The sequence below is a fragment of the Argentina silus genome, assembly GCF_951799395.1.
Source record: "Argentina silus genome assembly, chromosome: 3".
Lineage (NCBI taxonomy): Eukaryota > Metazoa > Chordata > Actinopteri > Argentiniformes > Argentinidae > Argentina > Argentina silus.
Genome location: NC_139657.1, coordinates 4,657,202 through 4,684,690, shown reverse-complemented (window position 1 = coordinate 4,684,690; position 27,489 = coordinate 4,657,202). Strand labels below are relative to the sequence as shown.

Below are 27,489 nucleotides of genomic sequence, written 5' to 3'. Positions count from 1 at the left end.
AGTTTCTCCAGAGGATAAGGAATAGACAAATCCATAAGTATTAAGTGTGTTGTGACACTGCGTAAAATGCACTTTAATCCAAGAAACGCAATCAACAAATATTCTGTAGAACATGTGACTGTATCCTGCAGCAACACATTGCACACCACTGATTACTCATGTTCATCCATAATAGATCTCTCTCTGTGTCTACCTACTTCCTTAAATGGATGACTGTATAGTGATGAACATTTATTAAAAGGAGAACAAGCCCTGTTACAACTTCACTTTTGGTTTAGACTTCTCTCAAAACTCTTGAACAATTACCCTGTTTATCTAAACAAACCTACCTAAGCTGTAGATACTGGCCATACTGTCACACAATGTCCCAAAGGTCTGCTGCTAAAAATCCAAGCAAAACATATACTGTTGGAATGGTTCCCTCCCCTCCCCTTTAACTGGAAAGCAATCTGTGTGACCTAAATATTAGGTTTTGCAAATAGATAAATGGTTGTGGAAGATTTTATTTAAAAGAAAAATACAACAAAGAAATGTATTCACATAAACAATGGTCTCAGATAGACTCATTGCACACATAATTAAAAAAAAAAAAAAAAAAAAAAAAAAGACCAGAAAACCATGAGGGAGACCAACCCATGAATCTTCATATGATTGGCTCATGTCTTGTGACACCTCACTAGACAAATCACCAGCCATAGGGAACTTGACAAAAGAGTGACACCATAGGTGCACAAAACTTATGCATGTATAATATGCAGCTTAATGCTCACTGTGACACCATCCTGATTGCATTTGGCCTGATAGTCCAGTAGTATAATCTTGGATGAAGTACATTAAATTAATTTAATGGAGGAGATTTCTCAATTATACAATAATAACTGTATATTTTTGAAAGAGAACATCTACAACCGCAGGTTTTCAAAGTAGTCTGTATGCTGCCTGCTCATGTAATGGAAGGCTATATCATTTCATCTGTAAGTATACTGTGTGGAACTTTATTCTATATTTTTCATATTTGATCTCAAAGTGTAAATATGGCATTAAAAAAAAGTGCATATAAGTTCCAGTACAAACTGTGATGTAGGGTTATTATCTGCAGTAGAATGACAAATAGATATCCAAAATGTAATTATGTTTGGGCTTTTTATCAACAACTAAATAACTTTTTATACGTATGATATTTCTTATGAATATACAGTATGTGCATGTGTTATGCTGATTTGATGTAACTATATCGTGTTTAGTATTAGTAAGACTAGTATTAAGAAAAGTAAGACTTTTAATAAAAAATAAAATAAGTGCAATGTGAAACCTCGACATTCATTTTCAACATTTAAGGGATGTCTTATCTGTTCTCACTCAAAGGCATCAGAAGACTTAATTCCATATGAATCAGAGATTTATCGACCACCCATAGAGTTGTACTCATACCTAACTAATGCAGAAATACATGAGGGTAAGTAAAAAAGGAACTGAAAAATAAAAGCACATATGGTAAAGAATTGATGGTTAAATTGCTGTCAGAGACCCTTACCTCTCTCATTCCTTCATCAGATCACGGGTGGCAGTGCCACTCTGACCGTGTCCAACCCAGCGAGGACAATCCCCATGGAAATCACTTCACACTCACAGAGCTGCAGAGTGTTCAGTCTCAACAACTCCTTCACCCCTATCGTTATGGCGATGCTGAGCCTCCACATCTCCCCAGCTTAGACCCCGGACTTGGGGGCCTCTCCATTTCACCACAAGTAAGTCCCAAACAGTTACATACAGTATAATCCCGGTAAAAAGATAATAAGTCCTGCTCTGATCAGCTGGACAGGTCACGTGCATGATGAAAATAAAGGCAAAACATGACATGGGACTAGAGCAATCTTTTTTTTACAGAGGGACCAACGTGAAATGAACGATTCAGAGTTTTTCTTTTAGTTGTTTTTTTTTTATCACTAATGTATTACATTTAATCTCTGTCTGGATGACAGAGGGGCACAGTAAAAGGTGGCGGGATGTCATGTTTTACACAGTTGTCTACAGACAGAGGATTGCTCAACGTGTTCTTTTCCTGAGTGAACACACATTTAGCCACGCAGGGATAGAATATTGCAGACTCACCAACTGCAAGCTTGTGGATATTACATATACCCAACCTCATTATTGAGACATAGCTCCATACAGCAATGACTAGACTTAGGTTAATAATGTTTGACAAAAGCTTGTTAACAAAAGCTGAAGCAAAGTTTAATTGAAGAATACAATGGAGGGGAATAACACTACACTGCATTTGTGATATAAGTTAACACAATAGAGTTATACAATGCAGAATGACCCAAACATCTTGCTGGGACTTTCATGGACATTCTTCTTGTATGGTCAACAAGACCACAAGCTATTGCTGAGTGCTAGGTTCTATTTTGATGAGCTAGAGCTGCTTCCTCTTTCACTGAAAGAACAGTTTTGTCATTTCCAAAGTAGCATATGCCATTAATGTCAGGCTAATGTACGAAACAGCTTTTCTTTGTGGTGGATGTGATCAAAAGCTCCACACATGGAACTTGGAACAATGAGTTTCTTCCCCCCATTGGAACCTTCAGCAGATGCCCTATTACACCCGCACCCTGTGCTACCAGTATCAGCCCACCATGTCCCCTGCCCATTACTGCTCAGAGGAAGAGGAACCTGGGGGCCACAGTCCCCCCCTTGAGGTGTCAGAGGGAGAGGACGACGATGGAGACCATCTCCCCTTCTCATCGCAGGGAGACTCCGGTGAGTACAGTAGCAGTGAAAGATCCGAAAATCTGGGGGTGTTTCCCATTCTCTACATTGACCGCTGTCCTCTCATAGGTTTTCTGTTTTAGTCCAACAGTTACCGTGTTATTTAACACTTCAGCCGAAATTATATGGATATGAAGACATTCTGGCATTATGATTTGTACTATAAATATTTCTATACTCAGGTAACAAGAGGAAGATACGCTTGTACCAATTCCTACTGGATTTGCTGAGGAAAGGGGACATGAGAGAGAGCATCTGGTGGGTGGACAAAGACAAAGGCATCTTCCAGTTCTCCTCCAAACACAAGGAGGCACTGGCCAGTCGCTGGGGCCGTCAGAAAGGAAACCGCAAACAAATGACCTATCAAAAGATGGCAAGGGCCCTGCGGAACTATGGCAAGTCTGGAGAGATCAAGAAGGTTAAGAAGAAACTGACCTACCAGTTCAATGCAGAGATACTACTCTTTACAGAAAGAAGGCAGTACTCTCACTAACAACCGGACAAAATGAGTCATCTGTCACTGTTACACCATTTCGTTCTCAAGAATCATTCATTCAAAAGGATTTCATGAGGTTTAGTTTTTTTTTGTTGGTGCGGATTGCTTATTTCTTATTTATTCATCTGATTTATTGAGCTCAAACAACTTTATGTCTATCGTCTGCTTGTTCTTCTTTCTCACTGTTTTTCATAGACAGTAGAGCCATTGGTTATAGGATATAGAATGTAGCTGCCAATATGTTGTGTTTAGAATTTATTTTTGCTTTTTTAATGGTTTGTGTTAATATACGCCATTTAGCTGACGCTTTTTTTCCGAAGCGACTTACATTGCAGTGAGTGCATACATTTAAATATATATGGTCCCAGCAGGAATCAAATCCACAACCTAAGCGGTGTGAGCGCCATGCTCTACCAAATGAGCCACAGAGGACCAGGTGTTAAACTGTGATTAAATGTCTTTCTCTGTTTATGTAGAAAAAGCAATAATGTATATTTTTTTTGTGCAAATGGCCAATTCAGCCGCTAATGGTGAAGGATCAACACCTTCAGACAGTTACGATACTTTTGGTCTGAGTGAAGACAATTGGGATCAGTTTATGTTAAAGCAAGAAGGCAATTGTCTTGGAAATACCCAGGTTGTTATAACTAAAATCTGACCTTTAGATCACATGCTTGGTGTAAGCCACAGTATGTGGCTTACATATTGTCATAATAACATAACAAATAAAATACGATGTTCTCACTATAACATATGGTTTATTATATGTTTTCCTATTTGCAGATGCAAATTTGATTAGCTAATATCTTTCATCACTGTCAGTTAGTCATCTTTACAATGTGCATGGCGTAATTCCTTGATAGGAGACATGGTTTAAGATAAGATCAACAATACACTAAGATGAAAGTGTAAATTTACATTTACACGCTTCCTCTGCCTCATCATCAATCTGATCACTTCAATGATTAAAAGAAAAATCTAATTTATCTTCATGTCAGGTCAGTGTGGGAGAGTGGGAAATCAGTGAGGCCCTAGAGATTTTTAAACCTTTTTGCATTTGAAAACATAACATGGAAAATTCCATATCAAAACTAAGTGTATTTATCCTCGATTTAATTTGCAAAATGATCATGTAATATTCCCAAATGGTGTATGATCAATTATTATCTAGATGTGATCCTTTGATTAACAGTGAACCTAATCCTTATTTTTCCCCATAGATTAGCTACACCCACAAAAACAGTTTCGATGACGCACACGTTTAATGGCCAATGAGAGGCGACGTTGTGTTTCGGTGGAAAATTTGAAAAGACTCAAATAGCAGACTAGCCACTGTCGGACAGATAACAATCGGTGGTTGTATTCATTGTGCCTGAAATACACACATTTTACATTAGTTAATTATTACAAACTAACAAACAACTAATCTGTTGGACCGCGACCATGAGAAAGAGGTTAGTGAAACTTTTGTTCTGGTTTCTAAGCCTGCTCGCTATGTTAGGCCTATTTGATTTATAAACAAGTGGTTGTCGCTAGCTAACTATTACTAGCATAAGGAAGGGAGTTCAGCCAGTGTCCGTTTGCTGGCTAATACAATTACTTAGCTAAACAAACTTCAGTTGCCAGTAAACTTAGCAAGCTAGCTGACTTGAGTTTATCATGTTAAAACCGGTGTTACTCCCGTCTCAACAAGTACTGTAAGTTAGTATAAGATAGCTACTAGCTAGCTGGTTCTTGGCATGATGATGCTAGTAGCTGGCTAACCTGCCGTTCAACATTATTTCCATACCAAAGGATCCTGCGATGTTTAGACTTAACGTCCTGACAAGCTTTTTTTTCTAGCTGGCTTGGCAGAGAGGGCTCCCATAGTAAACACAACTAAACATTTCGTTTGTGTTTGTCCATTTATCTCTACAGTGAACTCCATGCTGCAGAATCTGTGCAGTGCCTGAATAAAGCACTGGGTCGATTGAAGGACATTTGGGAAGAGATTGGCATTCCAGAGGACCAGCGATTACAGAGGACTGATGTGGTCCGGAAGCATGTCAAAGTGAGTTAACTATGGTTTCAACTGATGTGGCTTTACTTGATTATAAGCTGTTTAGCTGATCGCATTCTGAGTTATGTTTTCTTTTTCAACAGAACTTGCTGGACATGATGATTGCAGAAGAAGAGGGCCTCAGAAAGCGACTGATGACCAGCATAGACTCCTGTCGCAAAGAGCTTGATACTCTGTGCTGTGAACTTCAACTGGCCCCGTTTGAGGTACAACCCCAATCTAGAAATGTAATGATTTTGAAAGCCAATGGTATGTTCATTATTTATACGTATGTTAATTTATATGTTCTTTATCTGTGTTTAGATTAGATTAGATTCAACTTTATTGTCATTGTGCAGAGTACAAGTACAGAGACAACGAAATGCAGTTAGCGTCTAACCAGAACTGCAAAAAAGCAGAAAAGTGCAGTGTGAACAATATATACAGGTAGTGCAATATATGAGCAGTATAAGTAGTGCAGTGTAAGCAGTATATGTATTAGCAGTGACATTATAAGCAGAATAAATAGAATGCAGTATGAACAGTGTAAGCAGCATATGAGCTGTATAGGCAGTGCAGTATATATGTATTAACAGTAACATTAAAGCAGAGTAAATAAGCAGAATAAATATGGAATGCAGTATGAACAGTATAAACAGATATGTGCAGTGTATTAACAGTAGCATAAAAAAAATAAGGGTATGTGCATTATGAACAATGTAGACAGATATGTACGGAAGAGCAGTAGTATGTAGTAGAAGAGCAGTAGTATGTAGTAGAAGAGCAGTAGCAGTATGTAGTAGAAGAGCAGTAGTAGTATGTAGTAGAAGAGCAGTGGTAGTATGTAGTAGAAGAGCAGTGGTAGTATGTAGTAGAAGAGCGGTAGTATGTAGTAGAAGAGCAGTAGTAGTATGTAGTAGAAGAGCAGTAGTATGTAGTAGAAGAGCAGTAGTATGTACAGAAGAGCAGTAGTATGTAGTAGAAGGGCAGTAGTAGTATGTAGTAGAAGAGCAGTAGTAGTATGTAGTAGAAGAGCAGTAGTAGTATGTAGTAGAAGAGCAGTAGTAGTATGTAGTAGAAGAGCAGTAGTATGTAGTAGAAGAGCAGTAGTAGTATGTAGTAGAAGAGCAGTAGTATGTAGTAGTATGTAGTAGAAGAGCAGTAGTATGTAGTAGAAGAGCAGTAGTATGTACAGAAGAGCAGTAGTATGTAGTAGTATGTAGTAGAAGAGCAGTAGTAGTATGTAGTAGAAGAGCAGTAGTATGTAGTAGAAGAGCAGTAGTATGTAGTAGAAGAGCAGTAGTAGTATGTAGTAGAAGAGCAGTGGTATGTAGTAGAAGAGCAGTGGTATGTAGTAGAAGAGCAGTAGTAGTATGTAGTAGAAGAGCAGTAGTAGTATGTAGTAGAAGAGCAGTAGTAGTATGTAGTAGAAGAGCAGTAGTAGTATGTAGTAGAAGAGCAGTGTGTACAAGTGAGGATACAGTATGTACAGTTTATAGGAATACTATGGGGTAGGAGTAGTACAATTGTCGGGGGGGGGGTGTAGGGGTTGGTAGGTTGTAACCTAGGTGCCGAGTTGGAGTTCAGTAGGGTGCCAGCCGCAGGGAAGAAGCTTCCTCAACCATTCTGATCTTTTTAGGAGGAGGAGGAGGAGGAGGGAAGTACAATGTTGCAGCTGGAGAAGGACATCCGCACTCGGCTGGAGGTGATGATGAAACAGAAGAGCCAGAGAACACAGGAGCTGAAGGCACTATGGAAGCAGGACCAGGACCTGTGTGATTTAATGTGTTCAACCCCCTTCTGCATCGATCGCGATTCTGTCCCATCCCTTGAGCAGCTGGAGAGTTATCGCTCATACCTTGACAGCCTCACTAAAGAGAAGGTATGCCCGCTTCATCATTCATGGGGTGTCTCTGGGTTAGCTGTTATTTGTTGGGGACTACTCTGCAATGGTAGATGGCACACTGCAGCCCAGTAAACTGGACTTATCCAGCAGAGGTGCAACAAAGTGAACATGATATTGATTCACTATATATTTGTCCTATAAATCTCACCAGATAAATACTGAGGAGTTCTTTAAAGCAGAGTTATAGTGCCATTGTTTGACAATGTTTCTCATTGTTTCAGGAGCGCCGTCATGCTGAGTTTGTGGGCACCAAGAAGAAGATCATCTTTTGTATGGAGGATCTGGATCAGATGCCAGACAGCAGTTTTGAGAGGGATGTGGTGTGTGAGGATGAGGAGGCGTTCTGCCTGTCTGACAACAACATTGCTGCTCTCAACCTGCTGCTTAATCAGGTGAGTTGACCGATGACAGAAAGACTTAATTTACACTAATGATTTTATTCTATCTACTTATTTTTGAGTCTCACTAATAAGGGGGTGAAATATAATATTATTCAATATTATTACCTGGTCCAATCAAACCACACATCAACATGTTTGTCCCCTGTCAGCGTGTTCATGTGAAGCTGATGGTGGAGGACTGACAGGCAGAAGAATGTCAGCTAAAGACCTCAAACTATTTCACAAGTTGTTTTGCACACATACTCATATATTGCAACATAGTGCTAGAACACCAAAAAAAGAGAGAACTGAGCGTGGGACATTTTATTTCTTTATGTGAAATGAACACTTAAGGGACTGGTTATTACTAGAATTACTATTGGTTATTTAACTCTTAATTATCCATGAGGATCCCCTCTTGTGAGGGGGACCTGGCCCAAGAGGACATCATTGCTGTTGGGTATAATAGGCTATTTGATTAGATTAAAAATGCATCAGTGGTACATCTGTCAACACAGCACCTGACCAGTTTAGTGATGTTGTCTTTCGTTTTGTTTCTCATAGTTGGAAGAGCGCAAGACTGAGAACGAGAACCGGTGCGTCTATTACCGCAACACGATCAAGGAGCTCTGGGAGAGGCTGCAGATTCCTCAGGAGGAGAGGGAGGCCCTCTCACAGCATATGGTGGCATCAAAGAAGAAGAATATGGATGCTGTGAGCAAACATTGTCTTTTGTTTCTTGTTTTTTTTGTTTGTTTGTTTGGGGAGGGAGAGGGAGGGAGAGAGAGGGAGAGAGAGGGAGAGAGAGATGAATGGAATGTTATCGCTGATGTTTGTGTTTTTCTCTGCAGCTGCAAGCTGAGACCCAGCGTCTGGAGGTGCTCAAGATCAAGAATATGCAGAATGTGATTGAAGCCATCAGAGCAGAGCTGGCCCTGTTCTGGGAGAGATGCTACTACAGCCTAGAGCAGCGTCAGGCATTTGTGCCCTACTATGATGGTGAGTTTATATTTTTGACACTTAGCGGACGCCTTTAACCAAGGCGACTGCTACAACAAGTACATTTGTCTAAAGTAAGTGAATCATCTACACATCTGTCATCATACGGGGGAAAAAGTCGATGCTAGGACTATTTAGCATAGTATGTGTTTTGATTGTTTACTGTATGTGAAAGTCGGTCCCTAATGCATGTCTCTTCACAGATAACTTCACAGAGGAGATACTGAACATGCATGAGGCTGAGGTCTTGAATCTCAAAAAGCATTATGAAGATCACCGGGAGCTCTTTGAGGGAGTCATGGGGTGGCAGGAAAGCTGGACATTGTTCTTAGAACTTGAGGTGAGTACAACAACGATGAAAATGACTAAATTAAGATGTTCTTCAATGGTCTGTTGATTGATTGCGGATATTGTACAAGTGTCTGTACAAGTGCTTATGTATCAGTATGGCTAAGAATGGTCCTCTTACCAAAGATGTTATAATGAATACATTGTCACACTGTTCATAGAAAAAGGCAACGGATCCTTCTAGATTCAACAACCGTGGAGGGAATCTTCTCAAAGAGGAGAAGCAGAGGGCTGACCTGCAAAAAAGTCTGCCAAAGGTGAGGAAATGTCATGGCTGGGGTTCCTATATGATATACAGTTTTCTTTTTTTTCTTTTTCTTTTTTATATAATTGTAGTTGTTGATGGTAACTCATGTTCTCCTGTTTATTCTAGCTGGAGAAGACCCTGAAGGTCCAGATTGACCTGTGGGAGCAGGAACAGGGCAGGGAGTTCCTGGTCCACGGACAGAAGTTCCTACAGTATGTCCAAGAGCAGTGGGAACTCCTCCGCATGGAGAAAGAGCAGGAGAAACTGGATAGGGTAAGGTGGAAGTCAACCAGGGGAGGCTGGCGGAAGCAGAAATCGGAGGATGAGCTCGTTGTGATGCACGGAATGGAATCAGGAATGGTTTCGAAGCCATCTTCCGATTTCTGCTTCCACCAGCCTCCCGTAACCTCAACCAAACTACTTTGGAGTTTCATGATTTCTTAGTAATGACTGAAGACATTTTCTGAATTGTATTGCTGACCTTTGACCTGTACAATAGCAACTGAAGAAAACCAAACAGACCGAGACGGACATGCTTTATGGAACCATGATGAAGACTCCATCCAAAAGGCGCCTAGCAGGGACTCCCACACCTGGCAAATCTCGAAAGGTATTACCCAATGTTTTCATCTTCATATATGTTTCAACACAGTTGGGGGTTATTGTATTTTTTGTGATCACATTTAAACGGGAGAGGAGGGTTTTTTTTTTTTCTGTTGAATTAATATTCCTAAGTCTCTCTCTTTCAAAGCCTAGGTGACCAATATCCTCACAGTGGCATGTTGTGAAAATACAAAACAGACATTATTTCCTTTTTCCCCAGCTCAACGCCACCTCCAGCATCTCCAGCTCCACTCCGAACAGCACCTTACGCTCCACCTTTGGGACCATGTGCCACTCTCCAGTCCTCAGACCACCTCCGTCTGCCAGCAAGGTCAGTGCAGTTCCCTTCCACGCCTCACTGCTTCGATACAAACACACAGTATCAAAGACCGCTCCTTTCCGATGCTACCTTCTGATGCTACCTTCTGATACTACTTTCCGATACTACCTTCTGATACTACTTTCCGATGCTACCTTCTGATACTACCAATGTTCTGTCTTAGGTTGGTCTGGGACTGAGAACACCTGCGCGTGGAAGGACTCCCCGCACAGTGGAGAGGAACAAAGAGAACATGTCTCGTGTCAATGGAACTGCCCTGGGTGGTGTTTTAAGAACTCCGGCTAGTCCACAACGTAACTACAGTATTAACTCGGTTGCCAGCACCTATTCGGAATTTGCGGTAATTTCCCCATTTCTTACGTCACCTACCGACGGTAACCCAGCAACACACGATCCAGTCATTTATGACTAATGCCATGCACCAGAGCCTTACTCAGTAATGGAATTACAGACATCTTGAGTAAGTCATCAAAATTCCGAGAATCAATGTGTAATTCAACCTTCTATTTTAGAAGGATTTTGTCAACATTGAATCCACGGTAATAACCAGGTCTGTATGAACATGTATTTAACCCCATAACAGTCTGAGGCTCGCCATGCTAACCAAATATGCATGTCAATGGTATGATGACCTTTTGGATTCAAACCGCTCTCTTCAGCTGTCTAAGAATCTGTGAGGAGACAATTCACTGTCTATATACACAGGGCTGTGTGATGCTGAGTTTTCTGTTTGACTTTTCACGTTAGGTTTGGTCACCTTAAACCGAATGTATTTGGGTGTCTGCTTTTAACAACCACTCCGCACAGCTCTCTTTCTATACTCTGGGCCCAGTATTTAAAAAAAATGTTGATTCTAGATCAGAATGATCCAGATTATTTATTTATTTTTTGCTATCCGCTATCAGATCTGACAGAATTTGAGGAGCATAGTGGGACATCAGCCAGTTCAATCTGATCCTGGATAGCAAAACATTCTGGTCCAGATATAAATGTTTTGAAAAATGAAATACTGGGCCCTGCTGTCTGATCAGATGTTTGGGTCAGTTATATAGACTGTATAGGTTGATTGTCCCTCTGGATTAGTCCATTGTTATGTATGTGTGGGTTTAGTTTGTATGCCTTTTTTATATGTTTGTTTTAATCCTTCTGTCTCCTTCCACAGCGAGACCTCTCAAAAGGTTTCAGCTCTAACGCCAAGACAGGACATCTGAACTCCACCATCACTCATCTGTGAGTGCTCAGGACTGCATCTGTGAGTGCTCAGGACTGCACTCTGAGTGATCCAGTGCTCTGGCTACGTTTTTATCACCGTTGTTGGTGTCTGGTTGTCCGAGAAGGATATCTTTCAATACGTATTGAATGTAATCAAATGTAAAAGACCTTTGTCAGAAGATTTGTAATATATTTTTTGGGGCGATTTTGAAGCCGCTTGAGCTTTAGACATTAATCAAGCTGGATGGAGATCAATCATGCTGAATTACATGTTATGTGGACTTTACCAAAGTTTTTATGAAACGTGGGATCCTTTCTTCATAACACTACATCATTTTAGTCATCCAGATTGGGACTAGGGCAAATTTGTGTACTTTATAAACTTGGGGGTTACCTAACCATAAGTATTCTATCAACATTGGCTTTACACTACATTTGAATAACCTACTAGTGGTTTAGCATTTTTAATAGTCATCACAGCTGGAAGGATGAAGCGTTTGTTTATCAATGTCATTTTTTACTGGTGATTTGCAAACTGTAAATAAATGTTTTGTTTGTTTTAAAAAAAAAAATAGACTCAATCTCTCCATGATTACACAGTATGATTCAAGTTAATGGCAGGGCAATAGGGTTTGCTGAAAATACTTAACTCAACCCAAATTCTTAAAGGGTTGATATTCACACAAATGATGATAGGAAATCTGATATTTTCTAACCATGAATGTGTGGAAACTCAACTGCTGTATACTTTTTGTTTGCATAGCTTTGATCTTAGGGGTTGGGTGGCGGGGAGAAACATGTAACGCATGTTTATTAAGCTGCGGGTGCGACTGCATACCAGCAAGACAATCAGACCACACATCTAGGTCACTCTGAGATTCTATGAGCCCATCCTCTGCAGACTCGACAGTATGTGCAGGTCCTTCAGGGGCAAAACAACCCTCCCATTGCCCTCACATCAGCTGAACCACTGTCCATCCTCCACAGCTGGGTTCTCTGGGCCATAAATGTTCCTTCTCCCATCTGTAATTCTACAGCAATATAATTGCCATTCTGCTATGAAGTTGTTTGCTTGTTATATGTGTAATGCAGTGGTTCAGACTTTCATTGTGTAGCTACTGACATGCTACACTGAAATAACAAGTCAGGAGGGAAATGTTGTTTTTATTGTACAGTGTAACGAACATCGTAAAATAATTACATCATTGCACGCTGTGACATCGTCTTATCTATTCATTACTCCCAAAGTCAAAGTCCAACATGCGTCGCACCAAGCGTTTTTTTCTTTAGTTGGTCATGCATCATGAATCTACATATTGATATCTAGTATAAAGGTTACAATGCTGCTGCATAATACACCCCAGCTAATGAGATAACAGATATTTGGTGTATGTATTTTGAGTTTTCACGTAAGGTTTGGTCACCTTAAATCGAATGTATTTGGGTGTCTGCTTTTAACAACCACTCTGCACAGCTGTCTTTCTATACTCCGGGCCCAGTATTTAAAAACGTTTAATCTAGATCAGAATGATCCAGATTTATTTTTTTTGCCATCCGATCTGGCAGAATTTGAGTAGCATAGTGGGACATCAGCCAGTTCAATCTGATAGCTGTATAGCAAAACATTCTGATCCAGATATATAAACGTTTTGAAAAATGAAATACTGGGCCCTGCTGTCTGATCAGATGTTTGGGTCAGTTATATAGACTGTATAGGTTGATTGTCCCTCTGGTCTAGTCCATCACTATGTATGTGCAGGTTTAGTTTGTATGCTTGTATAAAGGTTACAATGCTGCTGCAATATATACTCCAGCTAATGAGCGGTAGAACAGATATTTCATCAGGTAAAGACTACAAGGACACCCGAGTCATCAGCTCCTCCAGGGCCCTCTCTCTGTGATTCTCATGGAGGAGCAGCACTTCTTTGATTGCACTCTGCTGGAAGCCCATCTCATTGAACTGTGTCAGAAGGCTCAGGAACTCTGCAGCCTGAAATAAATTATGGAGTGGTAACATCAGGCAATTGGATTAAAGACCCCCCCCCCCTCCGGTCAGAAAAAACAACCTCCAACAAAGTTAACTTGTATCTACACTTGATGTATTTTGCCTACCGAAGCATTTCTATTAGATATCATTATTGCTGGCTCTCTGTCTTAATTCATGATATCAGTTGTGTAGATTCAATCCTTGGTCATACATCACCTTGCTCTCACAGTTCTGGAACATCTCCAGCGCCTCTTCTACCTGTGCTTCATTGTACCCCAACTTACACAGCCGGTCACTCGCAACCAGGTAGCTCAGGATCTATGGGGAAAAGAGAGTAGTCACGGTTGTATAACTGTCTAGACACCTCTTCCCTCCCTACCCCTTCACTCCTCCTAAACTTTTTCAGTCAGGCCCCCCTTTGGTAATTGAAGAATTCAGTTGTTTTGAGATCCACTCAGCTCTCGGTGCGACGCGCTGGATCAGAGCGCGCAGCCCTCCTAGTCTCCCTGACGCGGCCTGAGCCCCGTCCATGCAAATCCCCACACAGTCCTCCCATTTTAAACCCGCTGTCAATGATTTTGAACAGTTCATCAGCTGTTGTCTGCGTTGGAACATAGTTACCAAACAGCAAATCCTCCATCATTTCTATCAATGTATCTCACATCATCCACTTGAAGAGCGAAGCGTTTATCCTTGATCGTATCGATAAGCTGCCCTTTCATATCCTATATCGGTGATGCGTCTCGCTATTGTGTTGTTGGACAGGGGGATAGATCTCAGCGTTTGGGCACTTGCCTCGTCTATCATAGTAGAGACCATATCTAGACTATTGCAGCTGGGAGTAGTAATTCCTCTGCTATAGTGTGCGGTTTCTTGCATTGGGCAACTCTGGAGGCCACTTTGTAGGAGGCTAGCTGGGCATTGCTCGGTACCGATGCCGTTTTAAGACAGCGACTCTGCTGACCTCGGTATTCATTGAGCTTTCTCTTGAAGAAGTCCAGGGGCTTGATAGCATAATTTGGGTTTGTTGTCTCAAACTGACGCTTTAGTTTACAGGGCTTCATGCTGTCAGCCGAAGAGTTTTGAGACAGTACACACACTGGTCGCTCCTCCGCACCGACCTCAGTAGAACTGAACCCGAAGGAGAGATATGCCTCGTCATATTTTCTGATCTTTGACTTTGTGGCTTTACCTGGAACACTTGGCTAACAGTTCATACAAAATGGCATGACAGTCGGGCGCGTCGTTTAAATTGTAACTTAGCAATAGTGAAAGTGTTTGTTTACAGCTCCCGTGTGCAACGTATTTCAACATATTTCCGACTGGGCGTTTTGGGATTTTCTACCCACAACAGTACACTTAATTTCTCTCTCCTGTCCCATCTCCCTACGCCCCCCGCTGCAGTACTCCCGCGCCCCCCAAGCGCCCCACACGTTGGGAAACACTGGGTTACACAGTCAGAAAAGCCTACCTGCTCGGGGCTGCGACAGCCTGTTTTCTGCAGAGCGAGGATGGCTGTGCGTAGTGAGTAGCCCTGCTCCATGATGGCTTCCAGTATGTCCCTCTCGTCCTGGCTGAGGGCTGACAGCAAAGAAGTCGTATCAAAGAAGATGCCGTGTGACTGTAAAACCTGTAGGAGCCAGGGAGGGCAGGCAAGAATGAGGGGGTTAGTATACGAATACTGTCCATCATGGTATTAATAACACAGAGTTGAGGAATTATGAGTCCTGATCTATGTATGAGAGAGGGTTTGCTAACCTTCTGCCTGTGGTTTTTGACGACGGGTCCAGCTGAGGAGGGCCTTTGCTGCTGGGGCCTGCTGGGTGGGGAGGGGCAGTGGAGCTGAGTACCAGCGCCAAGCTTTCTGCCCATGGAGGACAGCGAGTGCTGTCTCTTCTTGCAGTGCCTCTGGTCATGGCATAGTGGGCTGCTGACCCGCGACTGCTCCAGCGACGACTGCCTGCAGTTCTGGACGCAAGACGCGGACGCCGTTCTGGGGCGGACATGGACCCGAATGGACTGTGATTTAGAGGGGTGAGGCGCAGAGCAAAGATGGTCGTTGACTCTGGAGAGTGGGTGTTTCGGAGCGGTGCTCCGCGGCCGTCCCCCACTCTGGGAGCGATGTGACCGAATGTTATCATCCGTGGAGGAGGCCTCGTCATCCTCCGAATAGCCAGCTTCATCCTCCGAGTCGCAGAGGACGAACCTGATGCTGCGGTGGTGCCGGCGGCGTGTGTCTGTAGAGCTCATGCTGTGGCTCCGGGGGCGGGCGGTGGGCGACCACAGGTTACTGCTCTTGCGGCTGGATATCAACCAGTGGGGGGGGCAGGAAGGGGGTACCGGGCTACCGTGTAAACGGGCTGACCGTGCTTCCCTGTGGTAGCCCCCCTGCAGCCCAGTCAAGACCCAGTTCTCCACGGTGAACTCATACTGCCAAATAAATCACAAATGTCACATAGCATGAAATTACTGTTTCAAACAACAACGTAGATGGGTTCAGGACACCTACAATACCAATAATCTTATTAAGCGCTTATCCTCAGAGTTCAAGTATTTCTGGTTCTATTTTCCCAACTTTTGCTGCTAAGGAATGTATGCTTTGTAGAGAAAGAGGTTAACTTCGATTAGAAACCAATGATTTGGTTCATTGATTCAGTGTTCATTGTAGTTGTCTAACCTCTGTCTCTCTCAGTATCTGGAGGGAGTCCGGTATGGTGATCTCTGGGGCTGTAACTAGTTGTATCTCTCCCAGGGGCTCCTCCAGTGAACCCAGCAGGGTCTTAAAGGGAACCTCCTCCAGACTGTTCATTCTGTAGCCAAAAAACACACACACACACACACATATTAGAGGACAAAGAGATTGCAGTGTATTTCCCTGAACAAATTAGCAGATGAAAAAAACCGAAATGCTGTCAGGTGATACCATGATAGAAACGGAATGTGAATGCAATACCTACTAACATGAAAAGGTCTTCACGAATATTAACGAATGCCAAGCTGCTCTCAAGTTGATCGTCTTGAATTATGGATCACACATTCTTTGCATTTCATAGGCACTCACCTCCTTAGAAAAGTGTCCTCTCCCAGGTTCACCGCCTTGTGGAGTCTTAACAGGTACGTACTGTTACTAATTCTCAGACACGATCACACAGGATAATTCTCTTGATCACTAAGCCCCTGACATCATCAGTACATTGTTTACTACTAGCTACTACTCCTGGAGCAGTACCAAGGACGTGCTTCTTTTAAAGAAGGATATAATTGAAGTGATCTCTTTGGCATTGTTCTTGGTAAACGTGTGCTAAATAACAGTCGGGAATCAACGCATTCTCTTCTAGAGCTGTTGTTGAAAAACACAAAGGCAGAGATGGGTTTGCAGATTAGGCTTTGATGAGTGAAATCAATGGTAACTTTATCCAGACCGACTTGTGTGGAACCACATTTTAGAGCTTTTTCGGTATTGACAGAAACAATAACACTGTTTGATCTGTTTGGTTGCACCTGCTGCATTCACCTCTAATGCACCTCATTCGTATTACCTGTCTGGAGGAAAGACGGGATTAGGGAAACGCTGATGTGTTGGGAACAGGATAGTTTGCAACCCCTTCAGAGATTAAACATGAGCTGCTTAGTTATGAAGAACACAACACATGCTCTCTGCCATGTGAGGCAGAAATACACTCACCGGGCATTTCATTAGGAACACCTCTACACCTTCTTATGGTGGAGGTGGTGTAATGGTGTGGGGAATGTTTTCTTGGCACACTTTGGGCCCGTTAATACATACCCGTAAATCATCGCTTGAATGCCACAGCCAAATTGAGTATTGTTGCTGACCATGTGTATCCTATCATGGCCACAATTTACCCATCTTCTAATGGCTACTTCCAGCATGATAATGCACCATGTCACAAAGCAAAAGTTGTCTCAAACTGGTTTCATGAACATGACAATGAGTTCAGTGTTCCTCAGTGGTCTTTCCAGTCGCCGGATCTGAATCCAATCGAACACCTTTGGGATGTGGTAGAACGGGAGATTCACAGCTTGAAAGTGCACCTGAAAAATCTGCAGGAATTGCGTGATGCAATCGTGTCATCATGGGCCAGAATCTCAAAGGAATGTTTCCAACATCTTGTGGAATCAATGCCACGAAGAATTGAGGCTGTTTTGAGCGCAAAGGGAGGCCCTACCCAAAAACTAAGGGCCTACACACCGCTGGACATCGGAGGGACTGCTGTGGACAGGGTGAGCAGTTTTAAATACCTGGGAGTCCACATCTCAGAAGACCTGACCTGGACTACCCACATCAGTTCTCTGGTGGGAAAGGCAAGGCAGCGCCTGTTCCATCTCAGGCAACTGAGGAAATTCAGAGTCTCCCGGAGGATCCTTCAGTCCTTCTACTCTGGAGCTGTGGAGAGCATCCTGGCTGGCAACATCACCGTCTGGTACGGTAACAGCACGGCCCAGGACAGGCGAGCTCTGCAAAGGGTGGTACACCTGGCAGAAAAAACCATGGGAGCTCCAACCCCCCCTCTCCATGCCCTGTACACCAGGAGGTGTAGGACCAGAGCCTACAGGATTATGAAGGACCCTCACCACCCGAAACATGGACTGTTCCAGCCGCTGCGGTCAGGAAAACGCCTCCGCTGTCATGCAGCAAGAACAGAGAGGCTAAGGCTGAGTTTCTTCCCCCACGCCATCAGAATCGTCAACGATGACCCCACCAGTGCCCCCCTCAAGTCACTCACACATGCACTGTCATCTTAACACATATGCACACACATAATCCATCTGCTATTTATATTGCTTACTGGTTATACTGTTCATATTGTTTATACTGTTTATACTGTCCATACTGTATATTTTTTAGTACTTCTATTTTATTTTATTTTATTCTATTTTAAAACGTATTGTTGCACTACTCTGTGGCACTGTCACTTTTGCATTTCACTGTATACTTGTATGCACGTGACAAATAAAGAATCTTGAATCTTGAATCTTGAATTAGTATAGTGTTCCTAATAGTGCTCGGTGAGTGTATAGACAGGGGTTCCATGGTGCCCTCTAGTGGTTTTATGTAGAACTGTATGTCAATTCATACAAATAACAGAAACACATTTGAAAAATGATCAACATTAACTAAATGTGCCGCATAACAAAATGTCAAACGAAAACAAGAATTCTGTACAGAGATATACATTTCATTTATATGTTTAAACAATCACATCAATAAATTTGAGATTCACAACTTTTGGGCATACAGGTTTTTGACCTTTAAGAACCGGGAGGAGAGCGCTTTCCAAAAACTTCACTTTAAGCTAACAAAGAAGGTATAAACCAAAGTAAATCTCATCATTTAGCACATACAGCATTGAAGAGGACAGCAGCATGGTTCAGTCTGAAGACTACACTGAAGTGAAGGCTTAATTACAGAAATGTCTATCGGTGTTCCGTTTAGCTACAAGACAAAGCATCACTAAAGGTGAAAGCAGGGTTTCTTATCTTAACCCAACACAAGAACTAAACTCTTGCCCTGTTGATCTCGTCCTGTGATACAGGGTTCTGAGACAATCATATATTCCCTAAAGGGAGAGAGAGGGCAGAGGGAGCAAATAAAACACACATAACAATAACCATTGTTTAAAAAGATCTACTACTTTCACCTGCTTTGCTTAGTGGCGCTGGTGGTTGATGTACACTGTACGATATGTTTTCCTAATTACAGGTTGCCATGTGATACAAATAGATTATAAACTCTACCAACATTTATAGCCCAGTGTTATAATGAACACCATTATTGAAATGGTGGGTATAAGAAAAACATCAAAATATTGATGTGCTCATGGAATATCATGCCCCAGTGACAAGGAGGCATCAGTTGTGTTATGTAACGTGAAAACACTAAAACTGAACATTCCTCGCTCTGTCTTCAAGTGTACAATATGATCCCCATTATGTTGATTTGTTTCCCCTCGCCATTTCATTCTCACCCCCCCCCCCCAAAAAAAAAGAGAAAACACTAAATCAATAAAAATTGCATTATCTTTTAGATAAAACGTTAACAATCGCCAAAGATTGAGAATACACTTTTAAAGGTCCAACTGGTTAGTACACGTTCCTTTTTTTACTTTAAGAATTAACAGCTGACGCATGGGACCAAAAGGATTCATTCTTCAGGTTTTTACTACAGCACAGCCTCCTCGGCCGCAGCGTTGGGGTTTCAGGGGGCTGGAATATGCGGAACCCTCAGCTGGTTCCAATCTAAAGGTCTAGGTGAGGCTAATGATTCTAGATTGCACTGTGTAATTAGGAGTTCTTCTAATAAGGGACCCGGAGGGTCAGTTGTTGGCCACGTCAGCCTGTCGCGGCCAGTTCTCCTCCTCAATGCCAGAGTCATACTCCTCCTCTGACGACTCCTTTGCCGGCGCCCTGGAAAACAAAATGGCGACTTTAGTCCAGGTTTCAGACCTCACGGCCTCGGTGTAACTGTAGAATCTCTGACGAAAAACTTCTCAAAAACTGTTTTAAATCCATCCACGAGAAGCAGTGGAGAGGGCTGGTTGAGGTAGAGATCGGAGGACGGGCTCATTGTAATGAATGGAATGGAATGAGGAATAGCATCAAACATTCCATGCATTACAAACGAGCCTGTCCCTCCGATTTCTGCCTCCACCAGCCTCCCCTGATGAGAAGGGCATACATTCAGATTAACTGACCTGACGTATATGGGTTCTGTTTTCCCTTGGACAACCTCTTTGTTCAACTCTACCCCCATGATGTCAGAGTGCGGAACCTCAAACATGGGTTCTAGAAGCAGCACCTCCTGTGAGAGACAGAGTTCAAACACCCACGTAAGACGACTGAAGACATGACATGCACATCACGGGTAGGAATGAATGCCAAGCTGACGTACCATTATCGATCTGAGCCCCCGGGCTCCAGTCTTCCTCTCCAGGGCCAACCTGGCTATGGCCTGCAAGGCACCTGGAGTGACACTGAGCTCACACTGGGACGCAAGGAAAGAGAAGACAGCGGTTACAACAGTGAACCAGTGTCAATGAAGATTAAAATGCACTTTCCCCGAATAAACGATTGTCATTCACAATCATTTGACAAACTTATCATTGACAATGGCAGAAATCCACTGTACAGTTTGGGGTTGTTGGATAATACAGCGTCCTGAGCTGTTGGTATCTGGTCTGCAACGGTTAACATTGAGTACCATTGTGGTTAACATTGAGTACCATTGTGGTTAACATTGAGTACCATTGTGTTAGTGTGGAGTTGTTGTTGTTGTTGTTCCCCACCTTGTCCATGCTGAAGAGCGCCTGGTACTGGGGTATTACAGCGTTGCGGGGCTCGGTGAGGATCCTGACCAGCGTCTCCTCGTCCAGACTGTGCAGGGGGACCACCACGGGCAGGCGGCCTACGAACTCTGGGATCATCCCAAACTCGATGAGGTCCCTCGCCTCCACGTGGCGCAGCAGTCGGTCCTTCTCCTCGATCTCCGCTATCGTGTCCGTCTCCCCGCTGCTGTTGGCCAGGTCGGCCGCGGCCGCCGCTCGGCGTCCCTTACCCATGTTGGAGGGCGTGCCGAAACCCAGGTACTGGACGACAGAGATGGACGAGGAGTTACACACAGAGACATGATTAATGCTCAATCCTGATCCTGGAGAGCCGCGGTTCGGTCCAGGTTTTTGTCCCAGCCCAGTGCCATCACGCCTGATTGAAATAATCAAGTGACCTTCAAAACCATGATTAGCTGAGTCAGGTGTCTCTACTGAGCCGGGACAAAAGCCTGCAGTACAGGGGCTCCCTGAGGTTTCCAGTCATTTAGAAAAGTTTCAACAACGATTGCGCAGATTAGACAGCTTCTCTATTCACAAAGCCTTCCTTAAGAACAATGAAAAGCATATTCAATCTCTCCCTCTCTCACCTTTTCATTCTTTCTCCTGCTGATGATCCTGTCGAGTCCATTGAAAGCACCAGACGCTACAAAGAGGATGTTGGTCGTGTCTACCTGCACCGTCTCTCCTCTGAGCTTCCTGGAGTTCTTCTCAGGGACGTTGACAATCGTCCCCTCCAGGAGCTTGAGCAGGCCCTACAAAACACACCGATGGAAAGCAAAGCAGCTCGTGAGCCGCCACAACAACACACAAACCGCAGTATTAACACCAGAAGCATCCTGTGGATGAACGCGGTGTCGAACGCCGACCTGCTGAACTCCCTCTCCTCCTACGTCCCTCAGCTGGTGAATGCCAGGCACACTGCCGATCTTGTCCACCTCGTCCAGAAACACGATGCCTGTACAGGGAAAGCCCAGCTCAGTGAGACGGCCATGAGATCCTCAAGAGCCCTTCCCATGCGGATTCATTAAGAAAGGATTAAGGGACTTAATGCGTAACAACATTCCTTTTCTATAGCCATGTTCATTGTGTCTGTGCTTGAGTGGTTTAATTAGAAAACAATAGAGGGCTATCCAACTGTGGTCAGCGAAAGGGTAACGCATCGATCTTGTGGAATGTAAAGTGAAGGGTAGAGAACTGTGAGACTGTTTACTACCCACCTTGCTGCGCTTTCTCCACTGAATAGTTGGCGTCCTGCAGCAGTTTCGCAATTACTGACTCAATGTCCTCCCCTACGTACCCAGCCTGAGTCAGTGTTGTGCAATCACAAATAGCAAAGGGAACATCAAGACATTTAGCCAGAGTCTGGGCCAACAATGTCTTGCCTGTAAGATAGTGGGGGGGGGGGGGGGGGGGGGGGGGGGGGAGGAATATGTTTATGGACATAATATAGGAAAACATTAGCCGTCAGTGATTTTATTTGGGCAAACGCATTCAGCCGTGATGACTCGATCTGCCAACGTCTTTAGCTTTTAAGGGATTTGCAGCTGTCATGCATTTTCTTTATTACTCTCTCACAACATGACATGAATACAGGGCACACTGAGGACAGACTATTCTGATGAGTAGCAAACTAACCTGATCCAGTGGGGCCCAAAAGCACAATGTTGCTCTTCTCCAGCCTGATTTCCGAGTGGGTGGAGTCTAGGACGTCTCCGCCCCTCTTCTCCTGAGGGGCCTGCTGGGTCGCCTGCTGCTGCATGGACGCACCCAGAGCGTTACCATGGGGACTGATGCCAGCAATCTGTAGGAGCTCTACGACAACAAAATAAAAAGTCACATGTTTTGATTTCACATTTTACACACATGGCGCCAGGGGAGGTAGAAATTGGAGGACGGAATTACACATTCCATTCCATGTATTACAATGAGCCTGTCCCCCAATCACTGACCCCGTCTGGCACTGGCAGGAGGGTGATGAATGCCAATATGGGTTTATAGGAAATCCGGTGTTAAAATCCAACGTTAAAACTCTCTTTAAGGGAGAATAAAGCTACATAACTTTACAAACAGATTATTCAATGTGCTGTGTTGTGAATAAAGGCAGCTCACTCGGTAATAAAACTGAAATTCATAGAAGGCCTATCATGTCTTTTTTCCAGGAGTGAAATTGCATAACTTAGTTCCCGTGTGCAATATGTGCCAACATGTGGAGTGCAATAGGTCCAAGTTCAATCTATAAATACATGTGCCCTGCTCAGCGTCAGTGTGGAGTTACTGAATGAAGGGAGCAGATCTGAGATAGCGAGACTGCAGATGTGTTAGCTACAGTATCTAGGTCACTGGGACACCCTATCCAACACTCTCCCCGTTCAGAAAGACAGGCAAGCTAATTATTGCTGCATATCTCAAATCTAACACAACAGTGCCAATTCAAGAATCGCTGACTACACAAGGAGTGTCTGTACATTTTGGCATTTGTGCAAATTTGAAAAATAATATGAGAACAGAAGGCTCCAAAAGTGACATCACAGTGACAGCTGTGTAAGGACCAATCACTTACTTGTGAATCTGTATTCATCCTCCCGTCGTCTCAACTCTAGCTCTACGGGGAGAGGATGAGAGTTCTCAAATCAACATTATCATTACCACTACAATCCTGCAACAAAACTCTATCAAATTCCACTGATTCACCGGTTTTGTTGGACAAATGCCAAATCACACAGACAAGCGGGACCGTTTTAGCTTTTAAGGGATTTGCAGCTGTTAAAGTACATTTTGGAAACATTGCTTGGTTCTTTCCACAAAATGGAAGCATATCACAACATTTGCAGTTCTAAAGTGAAACCTACTGAAATTATTTTGCTGATGGTTACAGTTATGGTATTCTGTTTCTTACTACCAGTAAACCCCTGTTCAATCTCTAACTGACAGATTGTCAGTTACAGATAGGCCAACAAACACCGACAAAGGCCAACAAACACCAACACAGGCCAACAAAGTTTGTTAGTTTAGGTTCCTTAAGACTATACTGACCTCGGGGTGTCAATGAAGCCTGTTTCTCCACCTCTACCTGCGGTCGACTCCCAGCTGGGATGTTGTTGTAGATGCGCTTGTAGTGGTTGTACACAGCAACCGCTAACACCTTCTTCGCGTAAGACTGGCCTACAACATACTTGTCGAGGTAGGCATAGATCTAGAAAAAAGACGTTTTATTTACTACTAGTTGTAATTCCTGTTTAAAAGTAGACTCTGGGGAATGACTTCACTCCTGTGACAACAGAGCAACTTTAAATCAAATACATTCATATTTAATGAACAAGAGCAAACAGGAGAGTCTACTTGTTTCGCTGCCCTTCAATTTCATTTTCTTTCTTTTCATGTCCCTCCGTTTCTTCTTTTCCGCTACCATTTGCTTCCCAATTATTAGACGCTCACGACTGCACAACAAAACTGTTGATGCATGAGATCTGGGACCGTCGCCACCGCTCTTTTTTTGCTACGACTTCAGATCCCAGAGTCTAACTTTAAAGTCGACAATCAAGATTCAGGGAAATTGAAGAACTGGAGTGGACTATATACAGTATGACAGGACTGACCCGAAGTAGCGTCAATAAATGTGGCTGGTCCAGTTCTTGTTCTTGTTTCTTACCTTTTTAGGGGGTGGGGGTGGTTTCTGTGCGAAGGCCATTTTCACCGCTTCAGCTGCAGATTCAGCCTCTTTGTTCAACCCTTTCTTAGAGTCAGTTTCAGAGAGCACCACAAAGAAGTGATGGCATTTCTCACATTTCACAAAGCGTGTTGACGCTGTAAAATATTTTTAAAAAATCATGTCAAAATATCGAACACAGCAGTGATTGGCAAGTCAATATACTGTATGACCAATATTGCTTTTGTCCTAAGAATTGACAGCTTGGGATATCCCAAGCTTTGTAAAGGCACTCACATACGAAGGTCTCCACGTGCGTGCATGGATCACCACATTTTGGGCAGCGCAACTGGCTTCCTCCTTTCCCTGACCCCCCAGAGGAGCCCCCCAGCCTCTTTCCTTCACTGATGCTTTTCTGCATTGACAGAATAGAGAGAGATGGCATCTTGATCACTGTAATCAGTATTTTATAATTAACCCACAAACAGCTTATTACAAGTAGTTATTAATTGATAAACAATTTGATTAAATTCAAACAGAAGTGTATTTGTAAGCCTTGTCCCTGGAGGAATTATAAGTACCTTTCCACCATCACTATCCTTTGTTGTCCCATCTTTAGAGGCAAAGCAGACGGCAGTTTCTGAGAAGGATCTAACACAGACTTTGGGAGGTAGATGAGTGTCCCGGGACGTAGGTCTACTCAGAAAATACAGCTGAATACGAGAACACAACAGTCCTGCAACAAGAAAACCTCCCGTCACCGAACCTTTCAAGTCAACAGAACTGAACAATAATAAACGGAAATTGTTATGAAATGAGTCTTGCCAACTGTGTCAAGAGAAGGTGAAATGTGCATGAACAGATGAACACACCTGATCCTACAGTCATTACCCTGGCTAACAGGCAGATCTTAGTAACATTTGACTGCATCGTGTAGGAGGCAACAATGACTATAGTATCAGCAAACACAATCTGGTGGACCTAACCAGACACTGCAATGTGCTACAAACTCATAAGCCATACGTGTGTGTACACAAACAAGCCCACTAGTGGTACACTCCTCACATCATGACAGGCCAACCACTGAAGTCAGTGGTTAAAATTAATATTCCCCAAAAATCTGACTCTGATGGTAATGATTCTGACGTCACGCCCCCCTTTCCGTCTTCCTCAGCCAATCGTTAGATCAAACCGTTATGTATATGACCTGACCAATGTATTGTAAACATCGGGTGCATCGCTTGATCTAGCGCATTTAAGGCACAACATCAAATTTGCGTATACTTTTGACCAAATGAACAAGGGGAGTTTGTTTTCTAAGCAAGCATACGAGGTCAACACTGTCACGTAATCCACTGATGTAGGCTAGGCTAACTACAGCTAGCTTTTTTCATCAGTAAAGTTGAACGTTTCTGCTGCTGTTCTCCACAAACTGTCCTTACCTCTGTGTGCTGAATTCAAGAACAGTCTCGCGGCCGACGTGCATGGACACGACATACTTCTTTCAGTCAAGGTCTTGCAAAAAAAAAAAGAGGTATATTGATGTGAGGATTAGCTAACTAGTTTAGTAAACAACCGTAGCATAGATAATCATAAATTCAAAAAGACTGTGAAACAATGTTAAAACAAATTTCTCATATGTTAAGCAAACAAACTAATCAACAAGCGTAGTTACATAACGGTCACGAATCAGTTGGTTATATTATTTCTGTCTCTAAACTAGCTAGAAAACATCACCCAGAGTTTAGGCCAAAGCCTGTGCAGCAGTCAGTCAGTGCTAGCTTGGGGAAGTTAGCCAGCGAGCTAAACTGGCCAGAGCAAACAAGATAACAATTCACATTCAGCCAGGGAAGCCGGAAACATGTCAGGTTGCTATTTTACGTATGTTTTACACAAAACAAAGCTATGTTTGGCTATATTCGCTTTTAACTAGTTACTTACAGGAACACAATGGAACCAAAACAAGTCTTGACCGGAGCACAAATTCGTCGAGTCACTGTAAGGGCACTCTCTATTTTAACAGGTCAATATGTCATACCAATGTCACAATGTAAAGATCGCATGAATTGTCCCTCCAGGTCGTTATTACCCCCAGGTGGGACTGGACGCCGTATGATGTAGGTTTGCTGTTATGAAGTAGGTCAGCCAAACTATGAAATCGAGGCCAGTAATTTCTCCTGTTTGCATCACGTGTTTCCAAGGGTGTTTCTTCTTCTTCATGAGTAGTTAATTTGACATAATTTGATCACATGTGCTCATTGCTGCCATCTACTGTTAAATCGTGTGTGTGTGTGTGTGTGCGTGTGTGTGAAAAAGACAGAGAGACACAGTGGGGGCAATTGAGAAGATAACGTTTACAAAGAAAACGGTGTTCATTGATGATCAGTATACAATGCTACAATATACAATTGTACACAATTTATTGTACAAAGTTGATTTTATTGTCACAAACAGTGCAATTAAATGTTGAAACATGAAATGTTTAAACAGTTTCTTCACCGCTATGTTTTACATTGGATCCAATGTAAAATGAGCCTTGCATATTTTCACATAGCTGTTGTCCCACATATACAAAAGCTGATTTTTGGGATAGTAGGATAACATAGCCATGATGCCATTGGTTGCTCTAAGAGGAAACCTTGCATTCAAAGGTTTCTCTGTAACTAAATCAAAGGCATATGTAACTGTTGTGTCTTTGGTGTCCGTCATATACAGGACTCCACATGCAATGAACACATTTCCTGCTTTCAGCATAGGATAGGTAGTGTCAATGATAGATAACACAAAGAATTTCCTATCGTCTAACCTGGCAGCCATTATGGTTTTATTTGTACTTGAGGCAAACATGACCCACAGTCCATTTTCATCCACAGCAAACTTGAAATATGTCTTGGAGTTGGGGAAGAGATAGGTCCGATTGTGGTATAGTACATTCTCAATTTCCAGTGTTTGTAGTCTCCTGGTTTGTAGATTAAATCTGTAAATTTCAAAACGTCATGAGTATGTCAGGAACTTCACAAAATAATGTCTCTTCAAGAAAAAAATCATTCAGTTATTTTCAGAAACTATAATGGGTTTTCAGCAGTTTGTGGCTGTAGTTCTTGAAAATCAGTGAATTAAAAAATTTTTTTACCCCCAAAGACATAGGGGGCAGACACTGTACCAG

At 42.8% G+C, this 27,489-nt stretch overlaps 4 protein-coding genes across 8 annotated transcripts; 2 read left to right on the top strand and 2 right to left on the bottom strand.

Annotated features, from left to right (window-relative positions):
- The first annotated feature begins 781 nt into the window (after window positions 1–781).
- Window positions 782–4,007, top strand: LOC310801877 (transcription factor PU.1-like). Of its 3 annotated transcripts, none has more exons than XM_083666050.1 (5): window positions 782–974; window positions 1,366–1,456; window positions 1,555–1,748; window positions 2,628–2,763; window positions 2,955–4,007. In XM_083666050.1, the coding sequence occupies exons 1-5, from the start codon at window positions 933–935 to the stop codon at window positions 3,263–3,265; spliced, it is 774 nt and encodes a 257-aa protein (XP_083522176.1). In that variant the 5' UTR covers window positions 782–932; the 3' UTR covers window positions 3,266–4,007. The 3 variants fall into 3 exon arrangements, with proteins under 3 accessions (XP_083522176.1, XP_083522175.1, XP_083522174.1); XM_083666049.1 differs by having other exon boundaries at window positions 2,595–2,763; XM_083666048.1 differs by having other exon boundaries at window positions 2,592–2,763.
- Window positions 4,008–4,597: 590 nt separating this feature from the next.
- Window positions 4,598–11,878, top strand: prc1a (protein regulator of cytokinesis 1a). 2 transcript variants are annotated; one of them, XM_083665830.1, is made up of 15 exons: window positions 4,598–4,722; window positions 5,186–5,318; window positions 5,411–5,533; window positions 6,946–7,188; window positions 7,434–7,604; window positions 8,157–8,306; window positions 8,444–8,591; window positions 8,795–8,931; window positions 9,101–9,196; window positions 9,313–9,459; window positions 9,686–9,796; window positions 10,010–10,120; window positions 10,293–10,469; window positions 10,642–10,679; window positions 11,292–11,878. In XM_083665830.1, the coding sequence occupies exons 1-15, from the start codon at window positions 4,712–4,714 to the stop codon at window positions 11,338–11,340; spliced, it is 1,845 nt and encodes a 614-aa protein (XP_083521956.1). In that variant the 5' UTR covers window positions 4,598–4,711; the 3' UTR covers window positions 11,341–11,878. The 2 variants fall into 2 exon arrangements, with proteins under 2 accessions (XP_083521956.1, XP_083521957.1); XM_083665831.1 differs by lacking the exon at window positions 10,642–10,679.
- Window positions 11,879–13,193: 1,315 nt separating this feature from the next.
- On the bottom strand, window positions 13,194–16,137 carry ubap1la (ubiquitin associated protein 1-like a; the record flags this gene model as incomplete). Its single annotated transcript, XM_083665693.1, has 5 exons — window positions 13,194–13,331; window positions 13,545–13,646; window positions 14,800–14,958; window positions 15,087–15,758; window positions 16,006–16,137. 5 exons carry the CDS (start codon window positions 16,135–16,137, stop codon window positions 13,194–13,196), a joined length of 1,203 nt encoding a protein of 400 aa, XP_083521819.1.
- Window positions 16,138–18,493: 2,356 nt separating this feature from the next.
- LOC310801675 (ATP-dependent clpX-like chaperone, mitochondrial) lies at window positions 18,494–26,478 on the bottom strand. Of its 2 annotated transcripts, none has more exons than XM_083665746.1 (15): window positions 26,362–26,478; window positions 25,766–25,838; window positions 24,905–25,059; window positions 24,621–24,738; window positions 24,327–24,481; window positions 23,711–23,870; window positions 23,238–23,279; window positions 22,313–22,489; window positions 21,895–22,059; window positions 21,544–21,632; window positions 21,265–21,429; window positions 20,636–20,935; window positions 20,242–20,334; window positions 20,045–20,151; window positions 18,494–19,757 (listed from the first exon to the last, which is right to left on the bottom strand). In XM_083665746.1, exons 2-15 carry the CDS (start codon window positions 25,818–25,820, stop codon window positions 19,667–19,669), a joined length of 1,872 nt encoding a protein of 623 aa, XP_083521872.1. In that variant the 5' UTR covers window positions 25,821–25,838; window positions 26,362–26,478; the 3' UTR covers window positions 18,494–19,666. The 2 variants fall into 2 exon arrangements, with proteins under 2 accessions (XP_083521872.1, XP_083521873.1); XM_083665747.1 differs by having other exon boundaries at window positions 26,265–26,405.
- Between the last annotated feature and the right edge of the window lie 1,011 nt (window positions 26,479–27,489).